Source organism: Oncorhynchus clarkii, chromosome 27 (genome assembly GCF_045791955.1).
Source record: "Oncorhynchus clarkii lewisi isolate Uvic-CL-2024 chromosome 27, UVic_Ocla_1.0, whole genome shotgun sequence".
In the NCBI taxonomy this organism is placed as follows: Eukaryota; Metazoa; Chordata; class Actinopteri; order Salmoniformes; family Salmonidae; genus Oncorhynchus; species Oncorhynchus clarkii.
Window position 1 is genome coordinate 20,593,725 of NC_092173.1, and position 11,984 is coordinate 20,605,708.

The 11,984-nt window shown below is 46.0% G+C and overlaps 1 protein-coding gene across 1 annotated transcript; it reads right to left on the reverse strand.

Moving 5' to 3' along the window:
• Window positions 1-301: 301 nt before the first annotated feature.
• Window positions 302-4,981, reverse strand: LOC139386403 (alpha-2-antiplasmin-like). Its single transcript, XM_071131975.1, has 9 exons — window positions 4,759-4,981; window positions 3,807-3,880; window positions 3,642-3,716; window positions 3,243-3,549; window positions 2,685-2,828; window positions 1,974-2,162; window positions 1,709-1,851; window positions 1,221-1,425; window positions 302-978 (listed from the first exon to the last, which is right to left on the reverse strand). The coding sequence occupies exons 2-9, from the start codon at window positions 3,867-3,869 to the stop codon at window positions 614-616; spliced, it is 1,491 nt and encodes a 496-aa protein (XP_070988076.1). The 5' UTR covers window positions 3,870-3,880; window positions 4,759-4,981; the 3' UTR covers window positions 302-613.
• Between the last annotated feature and the right edge of the window lie 7,003 nt (window positions 4,982-11,984).

Sequence of the window (11,984 nt, forward strand, 5' to 3'; positions counted from 1 at the left end):
TGGCATCTTTATTGTGCCTTGGCTGAGAGCTTGATCTAAGTAACAGAAGCGCAGGACAGAGAAAGCTTGACATGAATTGACCGTTTTTGTCAAACCCATTTGTTAGTTTCTTTTAATCTAGACATGAAACAGCACTGCAGAGTTGACCTAAAGCATTGATAGGGCATCTTTGTTATTCATAAATTATGCACAAAATAAAATGTAAAATATAGGGCCAAAATGTCTAAAACACCAAATAATCTCACAGGATTTAGACATGTTTAATGTCTCATCAAGTAGCGTAATAAATCCGGACACAATATTGCATTTTCATGATACATTTAATCCAAAACATCAGATAGAAATACTAGTATTTTTAATCAGCAGTAAACTTCATTAGAGAATGTGGGGCACCTCAGTGTGTTGTGTATTTAAAATAAAAGACAAACAACCGTTGCTTGTTTATATTTGACACACTTAGAACAATTGTTGCATTTCAATCCAGCTGACCATTGGACTGTGGTCATGCATTGGAGTTGCTCATCTGGATTTGCTTCCTCTCTGACAGACAGCAGTGCAGTTCAAGGTCAATAGATAATGGTCTCAATCTCCCCACAGTGAATGAGGCTTCGGCTTACTTGGGTGGCCCACCAAAAGAGTGATGATAATGCTTGTCATTCTTGTCATCAATGGGGAACCGTACTTTATCTAGGTTGGCAGACCCTCCACTACTCTGCACAGCAGAAGCTCCAGGGTTAGGGTTGGTGATGACGCCCAGGAAGATTGGTGCTTGTGTCTTATCGTCCATGAGGGCAAAGAAGAAGGGCTGGTTGAGAGTAAAAGAGGGGTTGGACCGTGAGATGACCAGGCTGGTAGCTGCAGCAGCCTCTGCTCCCTCCTCAGTGATCTCCATACTGGACTTGTGCTGCACACTGGACACCAGCAGAGGGCCCTCAGCTATGGCTGCCAGGTTGGGACTAGAAAACAACTCCCCCATACCTGAGAATAAGACAAATCACACACTTAGGTATAAGAGAAAGAGTGGCAGTTCTAAAGTTTTCAAAAGACTTACAGCTTCTGGCAGTAATTTCAATTAGCGTAGAAGAATAACATGGAACAATTGTTTTAAATCTTTATCTCTCCTTCCCTTGTGCTTCAAGCCTTATTATCTGAGAATGTCTTCACCAATATACTCCCTTCACATATTCATCTATGCTGCTGATGGATCTTCCACTACTTACCAATGTTGGTCAGAGCCTCCTGCAGGTCCTGGCTGTAGTCCAGTTTGAATTTGGGCAGCTTGACCTGCATGGGTCTCTCTCTGGGCAGGCGGTTGTACAGGTCAGAAATGTTGAGCTTTGCTGCGAGGGCTGATACGTTCACCTGGCCATTCATGGGCATCACTATCAGCAGGCTCATCTGATTGTTGAAGGGGAAGCGAGCCACCTGCACAGGAAGACAAGGAGAATGATGAGAAATAGAAGGTAATTTAGTGCAACAATTTTGTGCCTCAGGAAAGTAGGAAGGTGAATAGAGAAATTAAAGGAGAGAAATTACAAAAAGAAGACAATATGTCCAAAAAAAGGAGACAAATACCATTTGGGAGTCATATCTGAAATATAATATAACAGTATACAGGTACAGTATATACTAAATGTAAAGAGTGATGGAAGGTAAAATGATGAAAAACATAAATAGTCAAGGGGACAAAAGGGATTGAGAGTCTTACCTGAGCTTCCAGATCATTATCAATGAGCAGACTTAAGGGGTATTTGGGCCCCATCATCATGTCAACATTGACCATGTGCTTGTCGTCAATGTAGAAGACATCTTTGGAGGTAAATTGTGGGTCAAAGCGAGCCTTCCATTCTCCTATTTAGGCCAATGGGTGATTATGGAGATATTAGGGGGAAAAAACATTTAAGGACAGACAGACTGATAATGCCAGGCAGGAAATAGAATTGTGAATTTAGTAGATAGATACTATGACAAACCTTTGAAATGGACAGCATTGACAAGCATGAGAAGCAGATTGGGCGGCAGACTGGTCAGGAAGTCAGTCACTTTTCCATTTGTGGCCCTCTCTACCCACTCGTTGACCTCAGCCAGCCCTTCCAAAGTCACTGGCTCTGAGTCATATACATCCTGAGACTGATGAATAAACTCTGATTTGGGCTCAAACCCTGAAACAGACATCAAAAGACTCAGACAAAATCCTAATGTTATCGTGAAGTCATAAAGTCAGTAACACATCAGTACTTTCTTATTTAAATCTGGCCATTTAGAGTATTGTTTCATTCAATGTCACTTGTTTGAACTTCTGAACACTCAATCATAACATGTGTCTATTGTCATTATCTTCCTTCCATTTCCAGGTCCGTTTCCTTTATGTTCCATTAACTTCCTAACCCTCTTACTCAAGTAACCAGTGAAGGGTTGTGGTCAATACCATTTCAACTCCCTTTCCTGCAGTCAAATGACCAAATTGCCCTCTAGTGGCCTGTTGGGTGGAATGTTATTCATATTTTTCATAATTTCATAATTAATAAACATGATTTTAAACGTTGAAAATCCACAAATTCCAATTCCAATGGTTCCTCTATGAAAAGCATTGAAGAGAATTGGAAATGGAATTTCAGTATACTTCATGAACTAACTGGAACTGAAATGGAATTGACCCCAACCCTGAAGTAGAAAGCACTGACCTGGTTGCAGGTAGAGGCGTGCGGCCACTTGCAGGTCGCTCTTGCGGAGGCGTTCCAGGAAGTAGTGTAGAGACATGTGGTAGCAGGGCAGAGTGTCTCCATGGAGATGGAGCATGAGCAGCTCCTCTGTCTCATTCATGGCTCCTAAGATACATACATAGACATGATGATGATGATGTAACATGCTGCAGCTTATTGATAGTGTTATTGATTATTGGACTGCAATGTTGATTGAACTAACACACAGGCATTTAGCTGCACATTTTATTCCTGCTGTTATCTGTACACGTGACGAATACAATTTGATTTGAGCTCTTACCATTTACAACAAACAAGTACCTATTCAATTAGGTTATGTTGAGTCTAAACGTGTCCTATGGTCAAAAGTAGGGCACTATATAGGGAATAGGGTGCTATTTGGGACATAGGCTAAGAGGTTGTGATGCTGGTACTGTAAACCATGCCAAGTACAGTTGATACTGAAAGAGTATAGATACCTACATTCCTAAAAAGTTTGAATCACTCCTAAAAAAACACCAAAAACTGAACATGTCATACCCAGAGCCAGCTGGGAGAGTGCCAGGGATATGCTGAGGGGGGATATAATGACATTGGGCTGCTCAGGTCCTGTTTTCATCTGGCCCAAAAGCTTCATGCCCAGCCTCTGAATGGCACCAGCTAAGGCTTGCCTGGATTTTGGCCTGCGAGCCTGGGCCCTACAACCCCCATCCTGCGCCTGATTATCCTCCTCAGATGAGCCCCCGCCCAGGGCACTGGCCGTCACGAGGAGATGAGTGATGCTCGTATATGAGGTGGGACTTGTGTTTTGAGGCTCCTGTGTACTGGGGGCAGAAGTCCCTGATTCCTGGAAATGTGGATTGTGTGGGGTTAAGAGAATGTAGAGTAAAAAGGCACGTGGAGGGTATGCAAGCTGTGTATTCTGCTTTGGCAACAGACCTCTTTAGGGTGGCTGGGCATCAATGGGATGAGAGGGACCAGAGGGATTGGAGCATCATTTGATACTTCTCCATTCTGCTTGAAGGGAAAAACATGGATATGAGAATGCTGCACATCATTCAGAAAAAGCACGATTGATGTTGATGATTAGTTTCAGTGCTTTACAGTTAGTCCTTGTCTGCAGACACAGAACAACAGGAGTGATAGTAGACGAAGGTCCATGTCCATGAACAGCCAGCCTGAAACAACAGAGGTAACAAGCTATTACTCAATGAGACTGGCCCACTCAATTCCTGTCAATGGAATGAATGACAGGTGAAGGACGACAGGAAACTGACATTTAGGCTCGATAATCCAGTCTTTCGCAATGACAAACACAAAACATTTCTATCAAATTCTTTAGCATGGTACAGCAGTGTATCTCATTTGAAAATAGAAAACATTACAAAACAGACTTTTCCCTGGAAGAAAACATGTATGTACTGAGGTATATCATACAAAACATTCTCACCAGTATAGTTTTCTATTTTTTTTACATAATTTGTGAGGCATATTTAGAAGTCTATAATCCCGTCTCTCCCTCTAGCCTCCCTCTCTGTATGGCAACTACATTCTTCATTTAAAAATAACACCTGAAAGATGGTGACCAGGTTTAACCAACAGACCAACAGTTTAACATTTTGGGCTCTCTTGCTCTGGTAAATCTGGTTAGCGAGACCAGCAGCTGGTACCACCAGCTAGCTATACTATCTGTATCTACCTAATGACAAGCCTTGCCACAAGTACACATTGAGAGGAAACACTTTAATATTTTATAACCAGGGACATTAACCACTTGCTATTTCTTCATAACAGACCAAAACCAGGAAAACAACATTCAAAAAACAGTTTGCAAAGTTTGGAAAGTTTGGTGACATTTGGTTTAAATGAACACACATAATCAAAGGGCAACCTCAAGTGTTATACTATAATAATAACTATACTATATGTTACTATTAGGCCTACCACTATTACACTGAGGAAAAGGTTTAGCTGAAGCCTTATGACTTGTATAAATGAAAGTGTAAGTCAATGAAATCATGAGCCATGTCATAAATTCCCAAATGTTCGTTCTTACCTTGACAAAATTAAGATGGGAAACCTGCTATCCTGTCTAAAGAGACACACACACACACTGAATGTGTCTTCCTTTGCAAAAGACTGGGAGTTGCTCAGCAGACTGTTAAATTTCAACTTTTATTGATCTGTGCTTCATATATGTCACTACTTGTTTGTAAATGTAAATATTGAGGCCGATTCAGGGGTCAAACAGTGAGCCTGACAGAGCCTGAAACTTGAAGCAACTCCAAGCCTGGTATGAAGCAACTCCAAACCTGACAAAATTGGCATTAGACTGATTGGATGGGTAGAAACTGAACGTAGCTACACTGCATAACAGACAAAACGTTTTACCACTCAACATAAAACAGTAGGTGGTATCTACCAGATCATATGACTGCAGCTGAGCTGACAGACATTTTTCTAAAAAACATCAGGAGGGGACTTTATCCAATAAGAACCCTAAATATTGCGCTCTCTGAGTTGCTTGCAACAGAGAGGAGAATAAGAGAGGAGGATTTGGTGAGGACATTATACAAACATTTCTGACTCATGTAAAAACCTGAAACAAGCACATTGTGTAGGTAATATTTTATTAAACCTGTTAAATAAAATGAGTACTTCTCTCATCAAAATGTTGTAATGGACATCAGTTTGACCAGTTCTGATTATCAAGGTGTTACTTAATTCCTTTTGAAAACAAAGTACATTTTTGATTATTAGACAATACAAAAGTCACAGGAACCATTAAAAAAAATCAGAGGAGCGAGCCTCGTGGGAACATGGTGACCCTTGTGGCCTGTTAAACAACTGGATGAACCAAGGTTGACGTTTCTCTCCAAAAAAGACTGTAGGATTGTGTTGAGGTCATGGATGGTAATGCACATCATAAAAGTGCAGAGGAGCACAGACACCCTTGGGAGCAGAGTAGACTGTCTTAAAGATTGACTACGAACAGGAGTGAAAACTTTGGCAACAGGTGTTATGGTGGAACAGATAAGCTTCCCATTCAGGATAACAATGTTACGGTGCGTGAATGAGGACCCAAAAGCGAATCAACTTAAACAGAGCTTCTTTAATTACCAAACATAGGTAGGCTCAGATGGACCGGCAGATTCCGACAGGACAGGACAAGGTTACAGCAAACATGACGACAGTCTGGTTCAGGCATGAATGACACAAACAAACAAGAATCCGACAAGGACAGGAGCAGAAACAGAGAGAGATATAGGGACCTAATCAGAGGGAAAAAAGGGAACAGGTGGGGAACGGGGTGAATGGGTAGTTAGAGACAAGGGACAGCTGGGGGAAAGCGGGGGAGAAAAGGTAACCTAACACGACCAGCAGAGGGAGACAGGGTGAAGGGAAAGGACAGAGACAAGACAACATGACAGTACATGACAGTACCCCCCCACTCACCGAGCGCCTCCTGGCGCACTCGAGGAGGAAACCTGGCGGCAACGGAGGAAATCATCAATCAGCGCACGGTCCAGCACGTCCCGAGAGGGAACCCAACTCCTCTCCTCAGGACCGTACCCCTCCCAGTCAACTAGGTACTGATGACCACGGCCCCGAGGACGCATGTCCAAGATTTTACGGACCCTGTAGATAGGTGCGCCCTCGACAAGGATGGGGGGGGGGGGGGGGGCCAAGACGAGCGGGGGCGCGAAGAACGGGCTTAACACAGGAGACATGGAAGACCGGGTGGACGCGACGAAGATATCGCGGAAGAAGAAGTCGCACTGCGACAGGATTAATGACCTGAGAGATACGGAATGGACCAATGAACCGCGGGGTCAACTTGCGAGAAGCCGTCTTAAGGGGAAGGTTCTGAGTGGAGAGCCAAACTCTCTGACCGCGACAATATCTAGGGCTCTTAGTTCTACGCTTATTAGCAGCTCTCACAGTCTGCGCCCTATAACGGCAAAGTGCAGACCTGACCCTCTTCCAGGTGCGCTCGCAACGTTGGACAAAAGCCTGAGCGGAGGGGACGCTGGACTCGGCGAACTGAGATGAGAACAACGGAGGCTGGTACCCGAGGCTACTCTGAAAAGGAGATAGCCCGGTCGCAGACGAAGGAAGCGAGTTGTGGGCGTATTCTGCCCAGGGGAGCTGTTCTGACCAAGACGCAGGGTTGCGAAAAGAAAGACTGCGTAAGATGCGACCAATAGTCTGATTGGCCCGTTCTGCTTGACCGTTAGACTGGGGGTGAAAGCCGGAAGAGAGACTGACGGAAGCCCCAATCAAACGGCAAAACTCCCTCCAAAATTGAGACGTGAATTGCGGACCTCTGTCCGAAACGACGTCTGACGGAAGGCCATGAATTCTGAAAACATTCTCGATGATGATTTGTGCCGTCTCTTTAGCAGAAGGAAGCTTAGCAAGGGGAATGAAATGAGCCGCCTTAGAGAACCTATCGACAACCGTAAGAATAACAGTCTTCCCCGCTGACGAAGGCAGTCCGGTGACAAAATCTAAGGCGATGTGAGACCACGGTCGAGAGGGAATAGGAAGCGGCCTGAGACGGCCGGCAGGAGGAGAGTTACCGGACTTAGTCTGCGCGCAGACCGAACAAGCAGCCACGAAACGACGCGTGTCATGCTCCCGGGTGGGCCACCAGAAACGCTGGCGAATGGAAGCAAGCGTACCCCGAACGCCAGGGTGGCCGGCTAACTTGGCAGAGTGAGCCCACTGAAGAACGGCCAGACGAGTAGGAACGGGAACGAAAAGAAGGTTCCTAGGACAAGCGCGCGGCGACGGAGTTTGAGTGAGTGCTTGCTTTACCTGCCTCTCAATTCCCCAGACAGTCAACCCGACAACACGCCCCTCAGGGAGAATCCCCTCGGGGTCAGTGGAGGCTACTGAAGAACTGAAGATACGAGACAAAGCATCAGGCTTGGTGTTCTTAGAGCCCGGACGATAAGAAATCACGAACTCGAAACGAGCGAAAAACAGCGCCCAACGCGCCTGACGCGCATTAAGTCGTTTGGCAGAACGGATGTACTCAAGGTTCCTATGGTCAGTCCAAACGACAAAAGGAACGGTCGCCCCCTCCAACCACTGTCGCCATTCGCCTAGGGCTAACCGGATGGCGAGCAGTTCGCGGTTACCCACATCATAGTTACGTTCCGACGGCGACAGGCGATGAGAAAAATACGCGCATGGGTGGACCTTGTCGTCAGAGAGGGAGCGCTGAGAAAGGATGGCTCCCACTCCCACCTCTGACGCGTCAACCTCGACAACGAACTGTCTAGAGACGTCAGGTGTAACAAGGATAGGAGCGGATGTAAAACGATTCTTGAGGAGATCAAAAGCTCCCTGGGCGGAAACGGACCACTTAAAGCACGTCTTGACAGAAGTAAGGGCTGTGAGAGGAGCTGCCACCTGACCGAAATTACGGATGAAACGACGATAGAAGTTCGCGAAGCCGAGAAAGCGCTGCAGCTCGACGCGTGACTTAGGGACGGGCCAATCAATGACAGCTTGGACCTTAGCGGGATCCATCTTAATGCCTTCAGCGGAAATAACAGAACCGAGAAATGTGACGGAGGAGGCATGAAAAGTGCACTTCTCAGCCTTCACAAAAAGACAATTCTCTAAAAGGCGCTGGAGGACACGTCGAACGTGCTGAACATGAATCTGGAGTGACGGTGAAAAAATCAGGATATCGTCAAGGTAAACGAAAACAAAAATGTTCAGCATGTCTCTCAGGACATCATTGACTAATGCCTGAAAGACAGCTGGAGCGTTAGCGAGGCCGAAAGGAAGAACCCGGTATTCAAAGTGCCCTAACGGAGTGTTAAACGCCGTCTTCCACTCGTCCCCCTCCCTGATGCGCACGAGATGGTAAGCGTTACGAAGGTCCAACTTAGTGAAAAACCTGGCTCCCTGCAGGATCTCGAAGGCTGAAGACATAAGAGGAAGCGGATAACGATTCTTCACTGTTATGTCATTCAGCCCTCGATAATCTATGCAGGGGCGCAGAGACCCGTCCTTCTTCTTGACAAAAAAAAACCCCGCTCCGGCGGGAGAGGAGGAGGGGACTATGGTACCGGCGTCAAGAGCTACAGACAAATAATCTTCGAGAGCCTTACGTTCGGGAGCCGACAGAGAGTATAGTCTACCCCGGGGGGGGGTGGTTCCCGGAAGGAGATCAATACTACAATCATACGACCGGTGTGGAGGAAGAGAGGTGGCCCTGGACCGACTGAACACCGTGCGCAGATCGTGATATTCCTCCGGCACCCCTGTCAAATCACCAGGCTCCTCCTGTGAAGAAGAGACAGAGGAAACAGGAGGGATAGCAGACATTAAACATTTCACATGACAAGAGACGTTCCAGGAGAGGATAGAATTACTAGACCAATTAATGGAAGGATTATGACAAACTAGCCAGGGATGGCCCAAAACAACAGGTGTAAAAGGTGAACGAAAAATTAAAAAAGAAATGGTTTCACTATGATTACCAGAAACAGTGAGGGTTAAAGGTAGCGTCTCACGCTGAATCCTGGGGAGAGGACTACCATCCAGGGCGAACAAGGCCGTGGGCTCCTTTAACTGTCTGAGAGGAATGTCATGTTCCCGAGCCCAGGTCTCGTCCATAAAACAGCCCTCCGCCCCAGAGTCTATTAAGGCACTGCAGGAAGCTGACGAACCGGTCCAGCGTAGATGGACCGACAAGGTAGTGCAGGATCTTGAAGGAGAGACAGGAGTAGTAGCGCTCACCAGTAGCCCTCCGCTTACTGACGAGCTCTGGCCTTTTACTGGACATGAAGTGACAAAATGACCAGCGGAACCGCAATAGAGACAGAGGCGGTTGGTGATTCTCCGTTCCCTCTCCTCAGTCGAGATGCGGATACCTCCCAGCTGCATGGGCTCAGCACCCGAGCCGGCAGAGGAAGATGGTAGTGATGCGGAGAGGGAGGCGACGGAGAGCGCGAGCTCCTTTCCACGAGCTCGGTGACGAAGATCAACCCGTCGCTCAATGCGAATAGCGAGTTCAATCAAGGAATCCACGCTGGAAGGAACCTCCCGGGAGAGAATCTCATCCTTTACCTCTGCGCGGAAACCCTCCAGAAGACGAGCGAGCAAGGCCGGCTCGTTCCAGCCACTGGAGACAGCAAGAGTGCGAAACTCAATAGAGTAGTCTGTTATGGATCGATTGCCTTGACATAGGGAAGACAGGGCCCTGGAAGCCTCCTCCCCAAAAACAGATCGATCAAAAACCCGTATCATCTCCTCCTTAAAGTCTTGATACTGGTTAGTACACTCAGCCCTTGCCTCCCAGATTGCCGTGCCCCACTCACGAGCCCGTCCAATAAGGAGAGATATGACGTAGGCGACACGAGCAGTGCTCCTGGAGTAAGTGTTGGGCTGGAGAGAAAACACAATATCACACTGGGTGAGGAACGAGCGGCATTCAGTGGGCTCCCCAGAGTAACACGGCGGGTTATTGATTCTGGGCTCCGGAGATTCGAAAGCCCTGGAAGTGGCCGGTGGATCGAGGCGGAGATGGTGAACCTGTTCTGTGAGGTTGGAGACTTGGGTGGCCAGGGTCTCAACGGCATGTCGAGCAGCAGACAATTCCTGCTTGTGTCTGCCTAGCATCGCTCCCTGGATCTCGACGGCTGAGTGGAGAGGATCCGAAGTCGCTGGGTCCATTCTTGGTCGGATTCTTCTGTTACGGTGCGTGAATGAGGACCCAAAAGCGAATCAACTTAAACAGAGCTTCTTTAATTACCAAACATAGGTAGGCTCAGATGGACCGGCAGATTCCGACAGGACAGGACAAGGTTACAGCAAACATGACGACAGTCTGGTTCAGGCATGAATGACACAAACAAACAAGAATCCGACAAGGACAGGAGCAGAAACAGAGAGAGATATAGGGACCTAATCAGAGGGAAAAAAGGGAACAGGTGGGGAACGGGGTGAATGGGTAGTTAGAGACAAGGGACAGCTGGGGGAAAGCGGGGGAGAAAAGGTAACCTAACACGACCAGCAGAGGGAGACAGGGTGAAGGGAAAGGACAGAGACAAGACAACATGACAGTACATGACAAACAAGGTACATACACTGGCTTTTTCTTGCCATTCTTTTTCTTATACTGCCAATTTGTGATTACATATAAGGCATAGTTATTACAATACAAAAGTCAATTGGGTCTTGGCTTGGATTCTTTGTTCCTATGCCAGTTGATGTTATGGACAAATTAGAGTCCAAACACATTGCTTGCTTAATGTCTGAGTGCGTTTCATCATGATACATTACATAAAAACAACCTTTCTTTAATTAGGCCTACAAACGGATTATTTCTAATCGGCAACCATGGTTCAGAATTATTAAAAATAAATGTTAACGACGCTAATATTAAACCATTAAATTGTAAAATAATCTTAAAATGTGATCGAGAATAGCTTGATAAATGGCACTCCTTATTGTGCAGTAGGATTTGACCATGTGACCTTGGCACACAGCAGTTACAGGTTGAAGAATCACATTGTGACTCTGCCATCCCTCTTGTCAAACCTTCAGCTCGTCTGCATTAAGTAGATGCATTAACACTTGTAAAATCAAATGGTCTTGTGTTGGTTTAATTTTTTACAATTCTGAAACAATGTAAGGTGAGAAAGCCTTCAATCTTTAGAAAGACATGGCAAACAGATTTAAAATGTATTTGTATTTTTTTCTCATCTAGAAATACAGCATAGTTATTCAGTGCACCTGATGCATGGTGTGATCTAATGTCAGGGAGATAATAATGACAGGTGTGGGTGTGTGAAATGTGAATCAGTCGTTTTTGCTGTTGGTTGATAGGTATGCATCTATTTGGAAAGTACCAACACTACATCAGAGACATGTTAGGCTCCACCTTCCTGAGCACTTCCTTTTGAAAATAATATTGACCGAGTCAAGGATAAGAATCTTATTCATAATATAAGATCGAGAGATAAATGGTAAAAGTCATAATCAAGTGTTTAGTTGCCCCCTACGGTGGATCTATCCTCGAATGAGTGATACAACACTTCATCTTTCTTTTGGTCGTTGACTACAGCAGAGCAGACAGGCAAAGTCCTCTCAGTTTAAGGATCATGTAAGTAGTCTTTAAGTGGTCCTCTCTCTCCTTAGTAAAAACATGTTTTGAGGACCTCACCACTTGCCTCATCAGCGAGTCTAGCCTCAATCCCACACGGGGAGGAGCGGAGAGAGGCTCAGGATACAGGCAACACGCTTTAGGAATAGGAC